Here is a 22,096-nt window from a genome sequence, read left to right as displayed (position 1 = left end):
ATTTAGGAGAGGGTTTATTTTTTCTTTTCTCTCAACTTTCAAGACATTAATATTGTTGGTTAAGATGTTTTAATCTCTACATTTATTTTAGTGTGATCACATTCTATATCATTTGTCTATGAAAATTTATTAAGATTTTTATTATATTATATTCTCTACATATACAATATATAGAATATTATATACTATATTATTTTATTATATTATATCCTGGGGTGAAGATATATATATACACATACACAAATTAAATTCCCTTTATTATATTATTCATATTTTCTTTATCATTTTTAACCTAATTTATAAAAACACAGATTTAAGTAAATGTCTTTCATTATTATTTTTATTTCTATCTATTTCCCCTTCTATTTCTTAGAGATGTACTTTATATATTTCTATATTATGTTACCTGGTTGAGATGTACTTTATATATATCTATATTATGTTGCCTGGTGTAAAATTTTCCTGACTATTCGCATCTTAGTAAAGGTTGAAGTCTTTATTAATATAAAATGCATTTATTTGACAAATTTTATACATTTATTGTGTTTTTTTTCTTGTGAATAATCTTGAGGTTCTTGCTTTCACTTTGTTGATATTTTGATGATTTATTTTATGTAATATTTAATTTTAATTTTTTTCTTAATTGGTTTTAAGTTTTAGTCTGGTAAAAAAATTAGATTACATTTTATTACTCAAGTTTTTCTATATAGGGTCATTTTTAACAAGCATATTTTCTTTTTATAAATAGTTGATTTATTCTCACTTTTTTACTTCTGTTGTGTTTTTATGCCTTTTTGTTGTTTTTGTTCTCTTACTATTTCATTTCCTTCTTTTTTTGTATTTTACTATGTGTTTTATGGTTTCTTTCATTCTTCTTTTCCTCTGGTGATTTGGAAACTATATATCCCATTTTAACTTCTGCTAGAATTGACTCACGTTTACATAGTTACTTCCTAGGGCACTCTTATGTCTCATCTCCACTTTCCTATGGCTATAGTCCCAGATTTTAAACCCAGATTTTTATCTGAGAATTACGGCCCACAATGGTTAGTTTATGTGTCAACTTGGCTAGTCTCTAGTACCCAGTTATTCAATCAAACGCTAATGTAGGTGTTTCTGGGAAGGTATTTTGTAAATATGATTAACAGCTACCATCAGTCGACTTTAAGTAAAGAAGATTACCCTCAATAATGTGGGTGGAACTCATCAATGAGTTGGAAGGCCTTAAAAGAAAAATTTGAGGTTCCCCCAAAGAAGAAATTCTGCATCCAGACTGAAACATCAGATCCCGCTCCAGGCTTTGCAGCCTGCTGGCCTGCCCTACAGATTTTGAACTTACCAGCCCTCTTAAGCATGTAGGCCAATTTCTTGAACTATATCTCTCTATATACTATATACATTAATGCATACTGTTTATATAATACATGATATATATATAAAATTAGTATGATATATACATATATATACACATAACCTACTGGTTATATATTTTTTATATAAATAAAACTTTGATTAATACACTAACTTTTCAAACTTTATGTGATTTCTTTTACAAGAACAATTAGAATTTGTCTTATTTTAATAACGATATTTACAGTATTATATTTAACTTATCTCAGGGTTTACCTTTAATATATATATACTTCATATACTTTTATATTATTCTTGAATTTTATTCTTATTCTTCAATTTTAGATTCAGTTTAATCTCTTCATTAGGTTTTTGCATTTTTTTTAGTTTTTACAATGCGAAAGATATCTTTTGTTTGCTTTCACATGTGAGTGGCATCTTAGTAGGATGTCCGATTCTTTGGTCATAATCTTTCTTTCCCTAAACGTTTATGGATTTTGCATCACCATCTTCCTGTATTTAACTGTACAGAGAATTCTGAGGTTAGCAAGCTTTATGCCCCTTTCTGTTTTTCTCTTGCTTTTTTCACTCTGTTTTTTCTTGTTGTGAGGAAATGTAGCACTCATTATTCTTGATATTAATCTGTTCAAATTAAATGTAACTACCCTCTGTTTGCAATATGTATTTCAATTATAGTTTTTGTTATTCTTTCTGTTGTGGTTATTCTGGGCTCTTCTTAAAAAGAGTGATTACCTGTATGTACTTTCTATATTTCGTTCTCTATTTCTAACATTTTCTCTTTTACTATTTTTATCTCCTAATCTTGTCTTCTGCATTCAGAGAGATTCTATCAGTTTGTTTTTCATGTTACCTATTCACTTTGAGGCCATAGTGATTACATTCTTAACTGCCTCCAATGTATTATTAATTGTTATTGTGTCTTAAATTCCATAAAATTTTTCATATGTTTCATCTCTTTCCTGTCTTATTTCTATCTCTTAACCAGCTACCATTTCAACTCAGACTATTGTGGTCTCACCTCATACTTCATTTATCTCATAGAATTCAGGTTTTAAGATTTATTAACAACAGTAAACAAGTATTATCTAAAATTCACTCCTTAAATAAAGCATATTCCTCCCCTGCCTTTCACTTGTTTTTGTTCTTCTACTAAGTTACAGAGATTTCTAAAATCTCTTTTAGTCCCTTATTTTTCCATTTGTTCATCCTTCAATTATGATTCTTAATCTATAATTTAATTTCATATCATAATAAAACTTCAAGGAGAAGGAAATGAAACTAAAAAGTGCATCCCTCACTTACTCTCATTCCTTACCTCTCATTGCCTGAGGCAATGTCAGCCCCAAGATGTGTCCAGGATTTCTTAGGATAAGCACTGTGAAGCTGAACTTTCCCATAAACCCCTGAAAACAAAAGGAGCAAAGTTAGATAGGAAAATCCTTCAGAGGAATTAAGGCCACATACGTAAAACTCATTAGAGAGGTTATGCAAAATATCTGATAAAGAAACCATATGTGAACATGTCCACCTTGTAAGAAAAAGAATATTTAAGTGCTCTGTTTTCAGAATGTAAATATCTCACGTAGCTATGAAACTCATTTTCTCAAAAGCTATAGAGAAATGAATGCTACCTCACATGCAGTAATCCAAAAGCTGGAAATAGACCACTCTAATGGCTAACTAGTTTGATTTCTACCATTAAGTGACTCCAAACCATTTGCACTTCTATTGGAAGTTAACTGGTTTTAATGCTTTATGCTATACACTAGATTTTCCAAGGTAAGGGTAATTTTACTTCCTGAGGAAAGAGATTGGGTGCTATTGGCTTTGTTTCCGGTGGTTGGACCTTATGTTTTGTTGTTTTACAGATATCAAAGGATAGATCTTCAGCTCCTTTGTTTCAAAATATAACTTATTTCAGACTCACAAATTAAAGTCTTACCAGGGATGTGCTTGATGCACTCCAGTCTCTTTCCTTCAGGTCTTTCCTCTTACATGTTTTACTGCCATTTAAAATCTCATATTCCAACATTCCAAAAATGTTTTGAGCGTGAGCCCAAATAGTTACAAAATTAGGATTATGCACTCCTAATGCTTTATATTTATTTATGTTTAGATAAGATAAACACACACACATATATGAATATATTCATATATGTTTGAATAGAAGTTCTAATATTTTCTTCCTGCATCCAAACAGATTGTCTGCCTATTCTAGATTGGTGCACTCCATTCTGTTGTACGTCACTAATCTTGAAATCTAGAGACTTCACAGTTTTTAGCAGAAAAATGTATAAATGAAATAAACAAACACCAGTAAGTCACAAATGATATGCCTCGTGAATATAACATGCCATTGTGAACTAAAACAATCTCATTTAATTATAACCTAACCAACTGTTTATATCAACATCCATAATTTTTTCCATACTCTAATTCAGAAAAAAAGTCAGAAGATAAAACTAAAATCAAGAATAATGAAAATATGATCTCAAATGTAAATAATGAAAAATACTCTCACTTTCAGGACATATCCTGGAATAAATATTTTATAATAATAGTAATATATATATGTATATATAAAAGTTTCATGAGATATCATCATCATTATCATAAGAAAAGTTCCATCTTTTTCACTATTGGCTAAGTAAGCCAGGCAGGCGAGAAACATGAAGTAATTTAGAGAAACTTCCAACAACAAAAATTTTAACAAAAACCAGTTTATTTCCTTAAATTTCAATTATCCAGAAAATTCAATTGACCAGAAAAGCAGATTTCTTGATCATTCCCAATCATCAATGGTTTACCGTAAAATGATGCCATTTTTTAGTTCTTCCAAGGAGATTATAATACTTAGATTAAACTATGCCATTTACTTATGATATCACAAAATTTTAAGCATGCAATGAAATAAATATTTTCTTTCCTATTCAATTTAGTATCAGAAAAAAATACCAAAACACTAGTTTGGCCATATGGCTGGAGTCGTAGATCAGGACAAGCATCCTTATACGCTCCTAACACAAAATTTAATCCAATGCGGCCCTCCATGGAACAGAGTAGACACCACAGGCCAAAAGAGATTCAGTGTTCCTGTTACGATCCACCCAGTTTTCCAACTTGAAAAAGTTTAAAAATTCTTGAACTTCATATTCTTAAAAAGATGAAACAAATAGCGTGTATGAAAGATCCCTTGGAAACAATAAAGCACTCTTAAAGGATTATATGGCAACTCTTGTACATTATGGAATCAAGTTACCAAACTTCAGACTATCCGAACATGATTGTTTCCACTTTACTGAGTCACTGAGATCTTATAAAATCAGTAATGCCATACAGAGAAAGTGAGAAAATCCTAGAAATCTGATAAACAGCCTCTTAGATCTATCCTTTAAAACTGAGTTATTGTGTGGCTCTTCCATCATGGTTGTACAAGGCCAGTCCCAGTTCTGTGCTCTTATGTGGACCAATTATACTATAGGATTTGGTACTGTGGCAATATCAAATGATGACACTGTCAACAGCAAACACTCCTTAGTAATCTATAGCTCCATCAGTTTAAAAAATATATCAATAACACACATTATTTACAGTTGATAACATAGTCTTATTCCAGACTTTGGTGTCTGACCAAATTTGGAATTAAACCTAGGTTCTGACACTATAAAGCTGTGCTGCCTTCTGCATATTTCTCATCATCTCTGAGGCTTAGTTTTTACCTCCATAAAATGGACCTTACTTACAGGAGAGGTGGTAAGAGAGATAATGAATATAAATTACCTAGAAGAGTGCCTGGAATTTAGTAGACGATCTATGAGTGGTACTTCTCTATCAGACTCACAAACACACACACATTTCATTTTTAATAAAAGCTAAATTATCTTTTATTAAAAGAGTATAAAATACACTCTTACCAATTGTTCCTGGATCAATACGAATTCCATCAAAACGGTCACAAAAGACTCCTTCTGAGGCTCTAAGGAGAATCAGAAGCTTTTGTTCTTTTTCTAAGGGATTTTCTAAAGTACCTGTCCACAAAGAAAAGTATATCATTTAAATTAATTTGAAATTAAAAGAGCGAGGGGGATATTGGGAATTAATTGTGGAAGTGCAAAGTAGATGCTATGAAGTAAACTATATAAGAAGCGCCAATGGTCACATAGATGAAACAGAAAAAGGGGAGAAAATAAGAGACAGTAAACTCTGAGGGAGATTAAATTATTATTCAGCAAATATTCACTCTTTTTTCTTCACTAGGGTAGAGTAAACTTTCCTGACCTACGAATATTTAGCCTGGTCATATGACGTGTTTTGGCCAATGAGATTTCGGTACGAGTGATAGTAACGTCAGTTCCAAGTTGATGCTTTTAAGTTGCCTGGCAAATTTTCACAGAAATGATGTCTTCTGCCATGAAAGGCAAATTCCGTAAATAGCCTCTAGTGCCTGAATGAAGAGACACACATAGCAGATCTGAATCAAACACACAAGCTGGAAGCAACTCCAACCAAGTCTAGCACATTTGCTGTTGTAAGCCACTGAGATTTGGGGATTATTTGTTACCCACCATTTTTACAGCAAAACCTGGTTGATACATTGGCTGGATCATGCCTGGATCCACTGACTGGATCCCCAAATTTCCCTACGTGCATTTTAGCATTTAGTTCTCAAAACAAACCTGAGAAGTAAGTATGATTCTCATTTCAATTTCAAATATTCATACATAACAAGTCTTAGAGGTTAAAGGACTTGTCCGAATTTATCCAACTAGTAAATAACAGAGTCTGAATTTGAATGATGATCTGTTTATGCTAAGGGTTTTATTGAGCAAGTAATGGGTTATCTTCTAAGCGTAAATTCTTTAGCAGCCCAAAGACCCAATCCATTCAGGCTGTGATAGGCAGAGAGTAGTTGGGAATTACTTCTGACCCTGTTGTGAGGATGTCAGCAGCAGAGTTTGGTCCCTTTTACAGTGTGAGAATTATTTAGAGAATTTGCTGAAGTAGTGTTAGTGAATATGGACTTAATGAAGGTTATTTTCTTCAGAAAGTACATCTTAAAGTACAGACAATATTATAAGGAATCAGGTTTTCAAAAGTGACTGGTGAAAAGATAGTCTCCAAACTCTATACCGGATCAAACAGGTTCACAAAAAACATCTGCTATCAAATGAGACTTTCCGGTTTAGAAATCCCTGAAAATATAACCAACAATGAGGTTTTCAAATACAGCATGAAGTAAATGGTAAACTTACAATTGCCTGGTTGTCGCTTTGCTTAAGTGACCTTTCAGGGGGCGTCAAATCACTCTCCCAGTTGACACATCATGCATACCTGCTTAGCCAAAAGGCTCCATGTGAGTTCGCAGCTTGCCACACACCTATCTTCATAGTCTAGCCTTCACAGCCATTAGTCTAGAAGGGACTGCTAAAAGTAAGACTCAGAGAGGCAAGTAGATCTGCCTAGAGTCACACAGTACGTCAATGGGAAGGCAAAGATTAGACCCCACTGCGTGTGTGTGCCCAATGAGGTGCTGAGGTACGCTGCTGCTCCGCGTAGTCAATGCCAGTCCTCAGCTGAGCCACTAATGGATCATCTTAGCCAAAACAAAGATGTGCTAGAGCAGAAAGAAGGGAAGGAGGAGAAGAGGAGAATGTTAAGAAAATGCGTGTGGTGTCGCTCTTATCTTGTGGTTATGAGTCTGTCCAGTAAGCTGTTTTCCAACTGTGATTTCATTTATTTCACAGAGGGTAGCTTAGATTCTTGAGGAACAAAATGGCCTAGCACTAAACAGATACCAGAGAGAAAAAAGTAGGACAGTTTCTGCCCTAGAGAAATGTATGCAGAGTCCCATAAAAAGAGTTCAGCGTTCCTCTAAAATCAGAGATGAAATCAATTATGCAACCCGAACGGCAGCACATGTGCAGCTTTCGTAGAAAGTCTGGGCAAAATTAGTCAGCCTGCCGTGATCTTCTGGTATCTGAAATGACCAGAGTTTGGATTCTTTTCTGCGATGTGGGGGAAGGGAAAGACGGAGGATAGGGACTGAGTAGAGAGAAGGCAAGGGTGACCGAAGAGACGGAAATATGGCTATTTCCACATTAAAATTCTGTGCATCTTGCATTCGTAAAAGCTGGTGAATGGAAAGCCCTAAAGCCTGGCTCCCCATTTTATTCTCCAGTCTAGCAATCAAAGAAAGGTGAAGAGTTCTCACCAGCTTGGGCTTTGTCCCCAAATGACAGCAGCCACCTCAGAGAACGCTCTCAGAATAGAGCTGTTCCTCTCTGGCTCTCCCTTTTAAAGCTTATCCAAGCTGCTCTAAACTGTGGCAAAAGACATTTTCAACCTGGATGAATTTTGATGCCTACGATGGAGGGAAAATCACTGTCGTTGTGCTGCAAAGACACGCCAGGTATTTTTGCGTACATGATTTCATTCAGTTCTCACAACCCGATGGTGGATACTGTTGAGGTTCTCATGGGGAAACTGAGACAACGAGAGGTTAACTAACTTGTCAGAAATTACACAGCCAATAAGAGGTGAAACTGGGTTTAGCACTTAATAAGTGATTTAATTATGACTTATTAAGTACCATCCTAGGACCCGTGGACATAGAGGAATAGGAAAGAAGGAAAGGGAAGTCGCTGTTACCCGTATGATGGTGGGCAATGGAGGGCAAACAGAATGTGTTCCAGATGCTAAAGTCACCTGGGGAGGTGGAAGAAAAATAAGTTCTGGTATAAGAAAGGTAACCTTTATAATGATTACAGGAATATGGTACAAATGGATTCCAAGAACTTCAAAGATAAGAAAAAAAGAAAAGGACCTTATATAATTTTATTAACTAAACCTCTTTGATGGAATCAAGCATAAACCTAGTTTACACTTAAGCCCGTTCTCTCAACATGACTCCCCACACCTTGGAACTGAGCCAACCCACGCTGAATTACTTACCATTCCCTCTACTCTCTCTCATCTGTGCACAGGAGATTCCTCAGGCTTTTATATCTCTCACCTTTGTCCTAACTCCTAATCATCCCTCGAAGCTTGTCGAAGCTTGGTTCCACTGTCATTTACTTCTAAAAGCCTTCTAGGATCTTGAACTAATGTCCTCTTTTTTGCATAAAATGCTCGTGCCCCTTGCTGCCATAATTCTCCCTCAAGGAACTTGTCCTAAAGAAATAGTGTGGAATCTGGACAAAGATTAATGCCCAAAGTTCTTCGCTGTAGTGTTATCTACTTAAAATAGCAAACATTTGAAAATGCTTCAAAATAGCAAACAATCAGAAACATCTTTGTCCGCTTAGAACCCCTTTCTTTTTCCCCAGTTTCCTTGACCTGCTCAATAGCTGAGCCACCTAAGTCCCTAAAGAAACGCAAATCCAGCTCAGACGCCACCTCTTCTGGCATTCTTCCTTGTGCCCCAAGTCTGGGTTGAGCAGTCCTCTGTGGGCCATCACAGTAGACCACGTTTCAGTGGTATACTCAGTACTTATAGAACAGTTCTGTGCCTTTTGCCTGACCGCTTCCTTCTCTCAGCAGCAGGCTAATTGAGAGAGGGAGCTCTGCGCCACCAGCAGAGTTCATTTATATTTTACCCCAGAAATGATGAACTAGGTAATTTTAACCAATCCTCTTTCAGAAAACAATTCGAAATAAAGAGGAATACTCGACAGTAAAAAAGACTTCTTTCACCAATATTATAATAATTTTAAGCATGTATGTGCCTAACGTCACAGGTTCAGAATAAATAAAGCAGAAATTGACAGAATTATAAGGAAAACTAGATATACCTATAATAACAGTGGCAAATTAAACAGAACTGCTTTTAGAATAAACAAAAAATAGTAAGGATAGAGTAGTCTTGAATAATACAATGAGCCACCTTGACATAGTAGGGCTAGATAGAAAACTAGAGCCGCAAAGAATGCATATTCTTCTCAAGCACATACAAGACACTGACAAACATTGACATATAATGATTCTAAAGCACGTTTAACAAACTCAAAAGGATTGGAATCATATAGCGTATGCATGCTGATCATAGTCCAATCAAAATGCATAATTCATATTGGAAAATGTTTATAAAGTGAATTGCATTAAAATAAAGACTTTCCAATTATCTAGAGATACCATTAAAAGAGTGAAAAAGCAAGCCACAGAGTGGGCAAAGATATTTGCAATATATATAACCAACAATAGGTACACTCCAAAATATATGAATGACTTTAATAAATCAATATAAAAGATAAATCAATATAACAGATAATCCATCATAAAAAGGAGCTAGAGAACTGGTACTTCACAAAACAGGATATCAAATAGACAATAAAAATCTCAAAAGTGCTCAATCACACTAAAAATTAGGGAAACACAAATTAAAACAATAATGAGATCCCACTAGATATTCATTAGAATGAGTTTATAACGTTTGAGCTGTGTATTTTTTATTTTATAAACTTTTTTGTACATGTGTGTCATACTTCACAATAAATCAAAATTTATTAACTGATTGTTATGCTTCACAGACACATTAATAAGTATTTATTGATCAAAAAAATGGAAACTGACAAAATTATATTCGTCTTTCTGCTTCTCCATGCCATTAAGTTTTTTTTACAGCTTTATTGAGGTATTATTGATACATAAAAAATGGCATATAGTCAAGGTATACTGACCAAAATTTTAGACATGTCTCCCTGACCAACTTTTTTTCAGGTCCTAAATCCAAAGCAACAAATTGTATTTTTAAATGATTTGTATTTCTGTCCAAGCTAACTTCGAAATTCCATAAATGTCACGATTGCACATGAAAGACAGGCTGGGAAATTATCCTCCAAAATCAACTTTTCACATTTTCTTCTATCCTCGGATGTAGGTTACATGTTGATGACTTTGGAAGTTGAGCTTCTAATTGGAGCATAACTATTTTTCTCACGTCTTGCTGTAGCTATTTTCCTCAGAGAAGAGACTCAGAACATTCTTACTATCAGACCCAAAGTGGCAAATAGTGCTGAACCAATTAAATTGTGAAGCATATTTTATTCTGAATTAGCTTTTAATTCCCAGTGCATATTTAACCCACTTTTCCCTAAAACACCCCTCCCCAATAGAATCAATCCTACGTGAAAAGAAAAAAAGAGGAGGATGGAAGGGCATTCAGCTCAATGAAATAAGAATTGGTTAGAGGAATAACCAGTAGGCATTATCAAATGATAATCTTTAACCCCTCAGAGAGTAATTTTATTCAGACTGACAAATTTTTACCATCAACGAGGCCTCTTAGTTTATCAGCAATTGACAGAATATTAAAATAAAAGTTAATACATATTTCTTTAATTCACATACTCGCAAAATGTATAAAAATCCTTAAAACTTCATAAATAAGGTTGAGTTGATTCACTTCTGTAAGCCTCTGTGTCTGCAGCTATGGAATAGGCACAATAATAGCATCCACTTTTTGTGAGGGTTAAATGATTTAGTGCATGTTAATGACATGTGGCTCAGTGTCTGCATATAATACATGCTTTTAAAAATGTTGGCTTTGGGGCCAGCCTTGGTGGGCTACTGGTTAAGTTCAGCACGTTCTGCTTCAGTGGCCAGGGTTCAGTTCCCAGGTGCAGACCTACACCACTCATCTGTCAGTGGCCATGCTGTGGTGGCAGCTCACATACAAAAAAAGGAAGATTGGCAGTGGAAGTTAGCTTAGGGTTAATCATCCTCAGCAAAAAAAAAAAAAAGTTGGCTCTTAGTAATAATAATAGTAAAAAATAGTAGTAGTAACAATGGAGAAATGAAACATTTCAAAATTAACATTTAAATTTGGAAATTTAAAAAAATAAGGTAAGCTCTTTGTAGAAAGTAATGTCCTATTCCTAAAGTGCTTTAAACTAGACATTTCAAAGACAAAAATATTAGGTGATCAATTATTTGAATGTCCAGCCCAAGGAATTTCAAGGGATACAATTAAATTCCTCTCAAACTCAAGAGTTTTCTCTTGAAAGTTTCTCTTGTGAGTTTGAAAACTTACAAGAGTTCTCTCACTAAGAAAACAAATTACTCATTCATTCACTTATTCACCTATTTGCTTAAAATTATTTAGTTTTTCATTGCAAAAATAATTCACTAAATAATATTTTTTATTTTATTATATAATTAGCTATTTAATAATTTTAAAATAATTAATAAATTTCTAAGGAATTTTATGTTACTGTCATAGAAGTTCAAGAGTCCAAAATATAGTTTAAGAAACACTGATTTAGAAAATATTAAATTAAAGGAAAGATGATTACTGTAAATTTGTTTAGCAGAGACTAACTAACGGCCCAATAAGACAGAAGAATCATTTCTTGTATCAGTGTTTTGCTTAAAACACATACATATATTCAAGTATAATGTGATGTTTACCTGTTGGAAAACTAACATTCACCTGGAAATAAACAGATATTTCTATGTTTAATCTCATTTTGAAATATGTATTATTTAACTGTGGGCTACCAGACACTCACAGAAATTGAGTTCAGTGTTTCCTGAGCCTGTAAAGAACAAAGCTTTTATGCTTTAGCCCTTATAGTTAAATAAGTGCAATATTTAAAAGTCACATCCCTTTGATGTCACCTTTTTATTTTATCAGTTAACTAGTAGTTTGATTAGAGAACTGTCAGTGTAAACAGAACCTTATTTGTTGACTGATGATCCATATTAGCTAATTTATAAACCATCAATTTTGCAGATATCTATGTACACTTGTACTCATACTTACACATTATATGTGTGATTATTTGTATTATTTTCTAATCATAGTTAAACTTGAAAGAGGATATATATATATACACACATATATTTTTTTTACTTAATATATGATTTGTAAACAAACATCATCACAAGATTCTCTCTGCGTACTCAATGAGTCTGACTCTGGGTATTGTGGCTTTAGGCTGGAGGATATGTTTTAATCTACGCTTTCCTCTGGTTTGTCTCCTTCTTATTACTTAATCATCCAATGAGCCTTACAGAACTGTCAGTTTGGAAGGCAATAAACTGTGTATGGATTTTTCTTCTTTAGGGTTGAGAAAGTCCCAATCACGGAAGCAATGAAAGAAACTTCCATACACCTAGTACTTCATTTCCTGACAATCAAAGTCATGTGCTAATGATGACCTTAGGCTCCTGGCTACAAATGTGAGCCAGAGCTGACAAATACTCATCACTGGCTCTGCAAAACAATATGTGACAAGTTTTAGGATAAAAACTCAGTTCCTAGCATAATTACTGAGGGACTAGGCAATGTATCATGTGACCTGGTTGTGACAGGTCAAAGGAACAAGGAACTGCTGAGTCCTCAGGGACATTAATATGTCGGGTATGTCGTTGATTACTTGAGGATCAAGGAGGGTTCTATTAAGTTTTAAAGACACAAATTTATTGCTACTAGTTATCCTTCTGTGAAATCCTCCTACAAGCTACGCAAGAGAATTCTCCATTTGTGATTTTAAAAATATAAGATTTTACCACTCCTTATTGAGTTGAACGTTTGGATCAACAGCATGTTAACGTCAGTGATATCTAAGATAACAAGGAACACATTAAAACATAGGAATACGTCATCTAAGAAGGGACACAGAGGAAAGGGATGACTTCAGACAGCTATTCATGGGCAAAGAAATCCAAACATTTTAAAACAATCAACAACCAATGTTTATTGAACAGGCTTTGAGTCAGGCATTTTAACAGTTTTCCTCTCCTAGACAGAGTAAAAATTGAAAATGCTTTGGATTTGTACAAGACCACCAACTTTTTCAATGTATCTTATCCTTTTCACACAGGGGGAAAACACCGTAGTCATTTATACATTAACAGTACAATTCCTTCCTCACAGATGTTGACATTTAAGTATAGGGAGACTGAATGTGTTACAAGAAAAAGGGAGTGAGCTGAAAGACAGTCTTAGAGGTGTCCGTTCATTTGTGTATACACTAATCAGTCACACAGCAGACTATCAGAAGTCTACTATGCCCTAGGCAATAGGGTCACCACAGGTTCTAAAGAAGTCTATCATCTAATATAGAGAAGATCTTCATGAAAACACACCTTTTCATAACAATAGAATGGATGCCATAATGGTGATATGAATGAATAGAATGCATCAGAAGAAAAGATACACTGAAACCTACTGAATGGAGACAGGAAAAGCTCATGGTGAAGGTAGACCTGGCAAAGGGTTGAAGGATGAGTATTTAAAGTAACAAAAATAGCCTCTAATCCTGGTCTTCCTCTTTACCAGCTATGAGACTTTGGAACAAATCAATAACCTCTCTGGATCTCAGTTCCCTTAACCACACAGTGAGACAGATGATTCACCCAATCCCTGAGGTCCGTGATATCACAGTTACAAATCTACTATTGGAGAATTTTCCAGAAATTATATAATAAGTTGCTAAACTAGAATTATAATCCAGGTCTCCGGAATTTCCATGTTTATGAAAGTTCTAAATGAATTTTTGTCTTGTTAAAGTCATGCTCATGAGGTTATCAAAAAGTAAAAATTTTCAGCATAATTCGGACTCATTTGTGTTCTTTAATGCTTTAGAAAGAAACACGGCATAATTTAAAATCCAGCCTACATCATGAAACTCATGTCTGTTGTTCCTGTCATATCCTCCAGTTAGTCTGCCTGGCTTTCTGTCTCACAACTATGTAAAGCACATTCCTGCCTCTGCCTTGGACTTTTGCACTAGCTCTTCCTTCTGTCTGACAGCCTGTTGTCTTTGCAAGTTTAGCTCTCTCTTGTCTCTGTGGTCTTAGGTCACATTGACTCTTCAGAAAGGTTTTTGCTAACTACCTAATCTATGGTGCCAAGATGCAACCTGGACCTCTCTTTAGCTCATTCTCCTATTTAGCTTCCTTCCGAGCATGCGCTGCCATCTAAAATTATCTTCCCCATTTGTTTTACTGTTTCATTGTCTGTTTCCCTCAATAAAAGAATGCAAGCAGGAATCTTATCTGTCTTGCTCACTGCTGAAGACTTAAGTCCCAGGAAGAATGCTTGGCACTGAGTTGGCATTCAATGAGGGAGAAAGCGAGGGAAGGAGGGCAAAAAGGAACAGAGATAGGAACACATCTATAAACGAAACTTTGGAAAATCACTATAACAAAGGAATTATTTTCACCTTAATATCAACTTATTTGCTCCATTTCATCATCCAAAAGAAAGTCCATGAAAGCATATAAAGATGTGATGACATCACTCCACATGGACAACGATTCATTTTCAAGCATGAGATTTAATACATTCAATTTTACTTAACATTATATTAAAGCCAAAAAATGAAGTTGGTAAAGAATGGATAAATGGTATTGAATTCATTAAAAATTATCATCCCTCAAGCAATAAATTTTGAATTTTTTCTTTGTTCCACATGCAAAGTAACATTTGTGTCAAAGCTATATTTGACCACGATTATACAAAACACAAAAAGCCGGCATAAGACGGCCAACCTCCTTTGCCGTTTTCTCTGTTCTCTCTGCTGTATCTCACACTACTGACCACTCCCTCTTTTTTGTAAATTCCTCCTTTTGTTTCAGGATATCATTTTCTTATCATTTCATTTTCCTTCTACCTATGTAGCTCTTTCTTTTCCATTCTCCTTCCTGAGCTCAGCTTCCTGTAACACCCTTAAAAGAATGGTTCTCTCCAAAATTTCAGCTCTGGTCATTTTTCCTTCTCTATCCCACACCTTTGGTCTCGCATTTGGGCTGATGAATCCCAAATACATATATTTAACACACTCTCTTGTGCTTTTTCATAAACCTACTTGCCGTCTCCACGTTCCCACATGCACAGTCCGCTGAAATCTAAACTTGAGGTGTGTGATTCTGCACACTCAACAAATCACTGTAAGGACTTATTATGTACCTGACCCTGTTCAAGCACTTTAAAAATATTAACTCATTTAATTTTCATAAAACGCTATGAAATAAGCACTATTATTATTCTCATTTTGGAGGTAAGGAAACTGAGGCAGAGATGGCTCATGTAATTTACCCAGAGTCACTCAACTAACAAGTGGTAGAAAGGAGATTTCATCCTGGCACCACCGTCAACCCAGATCTCCCAACCTGAAATCTAGGATGTGTCCTAAACAACTCTTTCTCACCTCACATCAAAGTTGCCACTAGGTTCTAGTGAACTGTTTTACCTCCTTAATATTTCCCTAACTCATTCTTTCTCTTTAACTCTAGTGCCCTAGTTCAGTCCTTTACAGTCTCTTTCCCGAAAACCTCAGCAGCCTTCTGACTTTTCACTGCGCCCCTTCTAATACATCCCCACATTGGCAGGAGTCGTATTTTTAAGACCAAATCTAGTCATGTCACTTCCCCACTTAAAACTATCCAGTGACCACCCACTGCCTTCATAACAAAATGCAAACTCCTTAGCTTAATGTATAAGGCCAAGAAGCTTCATCTGCCACTGCCATTCCATACAAATCCTGCAGTGCGGACATCCCCATTTCCTACAACTTCCAGAAGGCATAATGTTTGTCCACTAATATGTTCCTTTTCAGATCTCTTCCTTTATCTTTAAACCCCTCTAGGTTGGAAGAGGTGACTCCTCCGTTATTTTTTAACTTATTTGTCTCCACTATTTGAGTGAGACATCTCTTGAAAGCTAGGTTCCTGACTTCTGTTTCCATACATCCAGCTTCTCTCATGGTGCTTGGCACATGTAGGCATTAGCAAATATATGACGAATGGACACACAAGTGAAATACTGTAAGCTTATCTTAAATGTTTTATCAGACTGATGAGACAACCATTGAACAAAGAACGAAATTGAGTTTGGCATTTGTGATGCAGCTGTAGGCCTCTAAGCAAAGCTTTGATCTCAAACTTTCCTTCTAATTCTAGCATTATGATTCTACTCTACTGAAAGTCAATTGATACCTTTTGCCAGCACCAGTTGCCTTAAAAGCAGGACCACCAAGAAATGTAATTCCACAACGTTGGGACTTGGATCAAATGGCATCAGATAGCAGACATACTCTGGCAGTGCTCTGTGCCAATGTCCACATCCATTAAGTTTGATTACTAACTAGTCTTATTATCTATTTCATGTTGGGATTTCTTTAGGGTGTGGTAGAATTTGACAGATGGGTTGAAAGTCTTCCTTCAGGCATAATACACATAGAATTGGGCAGATGGGTTCCAGTAATCAACCTTTAAGCCTGGAACACACAGACAAAGTGGGAAGAAAAAGAATACACCATTGTTTGGTAATAGGTAAAAATATAGTTGAGAATGGACAAATCTAAAAATAAGATTTAAAATGTATAGATCAAAACTGGAAAGTGGCATAGCGTCACTTCCCTTCGGAGGTACAGATTTTCAGGCGACAAGTTTAGCAATAACCTCAGAAACCTAAAAACAGCTTATGAAAAAAGACCAATCCTAGCAATAGCAGATGTCAACCTGAAATAAGTTTTCTAGTAACAAGAGCAAGGCTCAGTTTTATTTAATATTTCTATCAGTTTACTGGTTGAGGATTTTACAGAAAACTAAACAAATCGACAAATGATACTAATCTTGGAGAAAAAAATCAGAATCCAAAAGGATTTCTCCAGTGTGTAAAGATGAATTGAAATAATAAAATGAAGAGATAAGTAAAAAAGTATTTCACTTAGATCCCCCTAAAACTCAAGAGAAAACAAAATAATCTCTATATAAGTGTACAATGTAGAGATATGTGTTTGAGGCAGCACATATAAAAAGAGTAAGAATTAGAGTTGACAATATAGTTGGCAGGACCAACAGCATGACATGGCTGGACAAAGAAGTTAGTTCAATCTTTGGCTGTATTAATAGAAGAATTGTATCCGTTATGACAGCTGGAAGCTGACTGTGCTGGAGAGCTTCCACTGACACCTCCACTTGCAAGCTCTGTCCTTCCCTACCCTGCTCAGTGCCCCAGGATGCTGCTGACCTGCATGCGCTACATCAATGAGTTCTCCTTTACTCAGAGTTCCAGTTGGGTTTGGCCAAATGGCATCATGAGCAGGAGACAACAGAGGAGAGTAAGAACAGGATATTTATTCCCACAGGTCCCTCCAGGTACTGGGTGAGTCTCAGCCATACAAGAGGTCATGCCGCTGTCTAGCAACCATCTCCACACATCACAATCCCTTCATCTCTGATTCCAGTAAGGACTTCCTTATCTTGCTCCTTGGGGGCGAGGGGTTGTACACGCGTTGTGCTGTTACTAGCCCTGGAGTATGCCCCATGCCATTTGGACTGTTGTAAATGGTTCCTTCATTAAAATCTCCTCCAATTGTCCAATTCAGTATGACATTTATTTCCTCCAGGCACCCCGGCAGATAAACCAACATTTATTAAACACCTACTATTTGCCCAGCATGTAGTAGGAGCTGTTACATTTATTGGTTTCAACATCCCTCTGAAGAAGGTTCTATTGTTGCCATCCACCTTACAGATGAAGAAATGGAGGTGTCCAGAGGCTGACTTGCTTGCAGTCAAACAGCAAGTAGGTGACCAAGCTGGATCTGATCCCAGGCACCTGACATGGAGCCCATGCTGGTGACTGCTATACCCATTTCACTCTGCTCAGAGTAAGTCAGGGCCCACCCGGGAACAGTTCTTTCCCCCTGGCTTCAAACTTTCAGAGGCATGAAACAAACCAGAGATGCGTTTAGAGGCAAGGCTAGGAAAAGTGAGGGGATCTCATAACTCTTAGAAATGTGGAGGGAATGTAAATTTGTAAAAACCTTTCTGGGAAGCAATTTGACAATATGTATCAATGACCTCAAAACATGCGTTTATCCTTACGCCCATCAATTCCCCTTATAAAAGTTTATCCTAAGGAAACAATCAGGGATACGAATAATAATTGAAGTGCTGAGAGGTCTGTTGCAGAGTAAGTCACAAGGACAAAATCTGAAATAATCTAGATGTTCAACAATAGAAAAATGGTTAAATAAATTATTATATATGTAGGCACACATATACATACACACATATGTACTCATATATATTATGGGATACTAAAGCAATTAAAACTGTTTCTTTGAAATATAATGAGTTGAGGAAATTCTCACACTGTTAATATAGGGCCCAAAAGATTATCAAACTGTACATCCTACATTTAAAGTGAGTGCGTATATGCGTGTAAGTGTAGTAAAAAAATGATTTTAAGACAAAATACAAAATATTAACTGTGGTTAGCTTTACATTTGGGAATATGAGTGACTACTTCATTTTTCCTGTGCAAGTTTCTATTTGTTTTTCTTTATTTTCCAGATTTTTTAGAATAGACTGAAAAATGAAAATTATTTTAAAACATCAATAACTATGGTTAAAATGATATAGCTATAATATAACTATATAAACATAACAATAACTATGATGAAAATAGCTATGATCTAACTGTGGTTAAAATAATAGGAACTGCATAACCTAAAAAAGAGAAGGTTCAGGAAACTGTGAATGAGGGGCTGTTACAGGGAAGCGGGTTGACCCTCGTCCTCTGTGGATCAAACGGAAGAACCTGAACCCACAGAAACTGGAGGAAGAGAGACTTTGACTTAACAGAAGGAAAAGAATTCTAATGAGATTTTTTAAAGCAGGAACAGGTTGTCTCAAATTTTTCTGTCACTAGAAGTACTCGAGAAAAGCCTTGACCATAATTTTTCAGGAATTTTCTCACAGTGATTTAAGCTTTGGACAGGTATTTAGGCCTAGAATTCTCTCCCAGCAGAGATTCTAAACTTTGAATGCTACTGAACAATAATATGTAAATATTTCCTCACCATCAGAGATTTATTTCTTTGGGATAAGGTATTATTGCTCCTGGGAATTCTCTTTTAATCTCCTTTTTGGGGTCAAAATGGAAAGCCTTACTAAGTCCAAAAGTAGTTCGTTTGGGGGCAGGAGATACGTTTCTTTTCATCATTGTACACTTATTGCCTACAGCAGTTCCAAGTACACAGTCCACCTGTAACAACTCATGTCTTCTGTTTAAGTAAGACAATGTACCAGACTCGTTAACACACGACTCCAGATCCACTCCCTGCTGCCTGCCCCTCAGCCTCAGCAACACGCCTCACTTCCCAGCTGGAGAAGCCCCATCTCAAGGCACGCCTTGAGTCTCTGGCCCCTCCACCAGCTGCCCAGGGAGGCACGAAACATAACAAAGAAAGACACAGGAGTTAATGAGTTTCTCCTTCACTCTTCTTCTCCCTGCACTCTAGCTGCCCTGTGATCATCTGCCCCAGTAAAGCATTAACACTTAAACTCTGCTTTCAGGAGTGTGTTCCCCAACCATCTGCAGTAAGATAGCAATTGAAATTATGTTGTGGTTTAGTTGATGAAAGGCTCACAAATCCATCCTATGAGATCTTCTGAAAGAGGGAGACACAGGTAAATTCTCATCAAAGAACTAGAGGGAGAATTGATCCGTAGCTTAGAGGAGGCAAAAAGAGCCCTGAAATGAGGAACAGCATGAGGACCCTGCAGCCAGAAAGACAGCTTGATGACCGTGGGTGGATATAGAGAATGACCAACAAAAGCTACCTCTGTCTGCATCTAAAGCTTGCCGAGGACAAGCTTTACTAGTAAACTCACTCCCTGCCTTAGCCCTCCCCAAACTCCAGTAAGCAACCTGCTGGATGATACCATCATTTCCCAAGGCCTTTCTCACAGTTTGATTCTCATCATGCTCCTAATCTTTATGCCCTTTACTCACCAACTTTCAGCTCACCGCCTGCAATGACCATGCACGCCACACTCAGAATGTTGCTTCTGTCCACAGGGAATTCTAAAGTCCCCATCACATAGAGGCCTTTGAGGAATGGAAGATCTGTATCCACAAGGACAGTCCTGTCTGCAGAAGAAAAAGAAATTGCTCAGACATGTAACCAAAACAAGAATCACCTTCTCTCCTCCAATGATTTACTCTGGGGTTCTCCAGGCAATTCAGGAGCTGCTTACGTTGCTACCCATGCCAGGACAGGTGCAGTAGTAGTTTGCCAAAGGCTGGGCCTTAATAAAGAGGCAGGGATGAAAAGGAAAGCATGATTAATAAATTCTGCCATTCCTTCACATACCAATGTTATGGCCAAAAGGCACTGTTTATGCCCCAAACAGCAGCCCCAAATTTACTTTAGTGAAAACATGCAAGTGAGCTCCCCACCCTTTGTCCTTGTCCCTTCACTTTGGCTCTGGCTTCAGAGAGGTAGAGAACCACAGATATGACCTTGGTCTCTGAAGTTAGACTATTGGGATGTGAATCCCAGCTCTGCTCCTTACCAGCTGTGTAGACCAACAACTTTACCTCTCTGTGCCTCAGTTATCTATTCTGTGAAATGCAAGTAATAATGAAAATACCTGCTTCATTCACAGAGGTTTTGTGAGTGTTAAATAAGTTAATTGATCTAAAGTGCTTATACAGTATTAGTAAGCCATTCTCAACTTCCCAATTCCCATGATGTAAAGCAAAGTATCTCAATAAATGCTGGATATTGTCATTATTTGTACTGTTGTCCATTAGCTTGGCATGCTTGTAGAGCTCATCAGACAACTTAAAACCATTATTCTTCATCTCCTCTTTCATAAAAGCAGTTTCCATACAACTTTAGAAGAAAGACTCATAGATTTTGTCTGCAAGTAACAATAGAGCCATACTTGAACAAAAATTCTCATTTAAAACAGTAAACATTTTATCTGCCCAAGTACTAAGTGTTACTTTCTGAGGCTTAGTAGTAATTCAACAATAAGTAAAGGTACCAAATAAATGTTTCTGCTTAAATTTCAAGTACCATAATCACTGACACATGTAAACATTTTTAAGAAATTTCATTAACATAATCTCATGTCTCCTTCCAAGAAATGATGCCCTTTGCTGTTCTTAAGGAATTGCCCCCCAAATTAACTTCTCACAAGTTGTCTTTTCTAGTCTCTGCCTACTTCCCTAGCTATAAGACTGTCACATCTTCCTGTGGCAGAAACTACAGAGTTGTAAACCAAATGTTTCCCTTTTCCTCCTGGCTTCACACTTATACTACCTTTCCCAGCCTCCTCTGTAGTTAGATGAAGTAATGCGACTGAGTCGTAGTCAATAAAATGTAGGCAGAATTGAAGTGTGCCACCCATAGGCCTGCTCCGTAAATTCTACATGAGCTCTCTCCTTTCCCTCGTCTCTCAGTTGGACAGTAGAAGAGTGGTTCTCAAGATATGGTCATGGTACAACAGCAACAGCATCAACATCACCCACTCATCCATCAACATCAACTCTAAGTTTTAGCTCTGCTAGTAAGCCCTTCCCAGTTCCCCTGCTGGATCCACCACTTCCCCCGTGGACATCTGTTTCTCTTTCGCTCTCCAATGATACCTGGTACATTCTTATAACAGAACCCTAAAACACATTATTGTAATTATGTACAAAATTATTATATGTAAGGAGGCAACGGTCACTGGGCTGGTCCTCAGTGTAACTATGTCTTTCTCTTTCACTGTTACTCTCATAGGAGAAGAGACCATCCATTTTTAAAAATCCCTAGTGCTTCCTGCGATATCAAAGACAAGGATGTTAAATAAATGCTCCCCAGATCTGTTGAGTTTAGTTCCTTGGACACCTTAAATTTAGGAGTTTACTAGTGACTGACACAAAATGAATAATCAGGCTAAACAAACAAAAATAAATATGTATTTCAATTTCATC

General features: G+C 36.4%; 1 protein-coding gene across 10 annotated transcripts in view; it reads right to left on the bottom strand.

The window, feature by feature from the left end:
- The window catches only part of PKHD1 (PKHD1 ciliary IPT domain containing fibrocystin/polyductin), a 416,955-nt gene that overhangs the window by 133,851 nt on the left and 261,008 nt on the right, over nucleotides 1-22,096 (bottom strand). For all 10 annotated transcript variants that reach the window (XR_006532025.2, XM_044776842.2, XM_044776843.2 and 7 more), the window contains 3 exons: nucleotides 20,123-20,260; nucleotides 5,286-5,399; nucleotides 2,687-2,774 (listed from right to left, as the gene is read on the bottom strand). Coding sequence is in view for 9 of the 10 variants with exons in the window: in XM_044776842.2 (XP_044632777.2) it covers nucleotides 2,687-2,774; nucleotides 5,286-5,399; nucleotides 20,123-20,260 (340 nt within the window). In the remaining variant the exon portion in view is untranslated. The remainder of the gene's footprint in view (nucleotides 1-2,686; nucleotides 2,775-5,285; nucleotides 5,400-20,122; nucleotides 20,261-22,096) is intronic.

Source organism: Equus asinus, chromosome 8 (assembly GCF_041296235.1).
Source record: "Equus asinus isolate D_3611 breed Donkey chromosome 8, EquAss-T2T_v2, whole genome shotgun sequence".
Lineage (NCBI taxonomy): Eukaryota > Metazoa > Chordata > Mammalia > Perissodactyla > Equidae > Equus > Equus asinus.
This window is presented reverse-complemented; position numbering and strand designations above follow the sequence as displayed.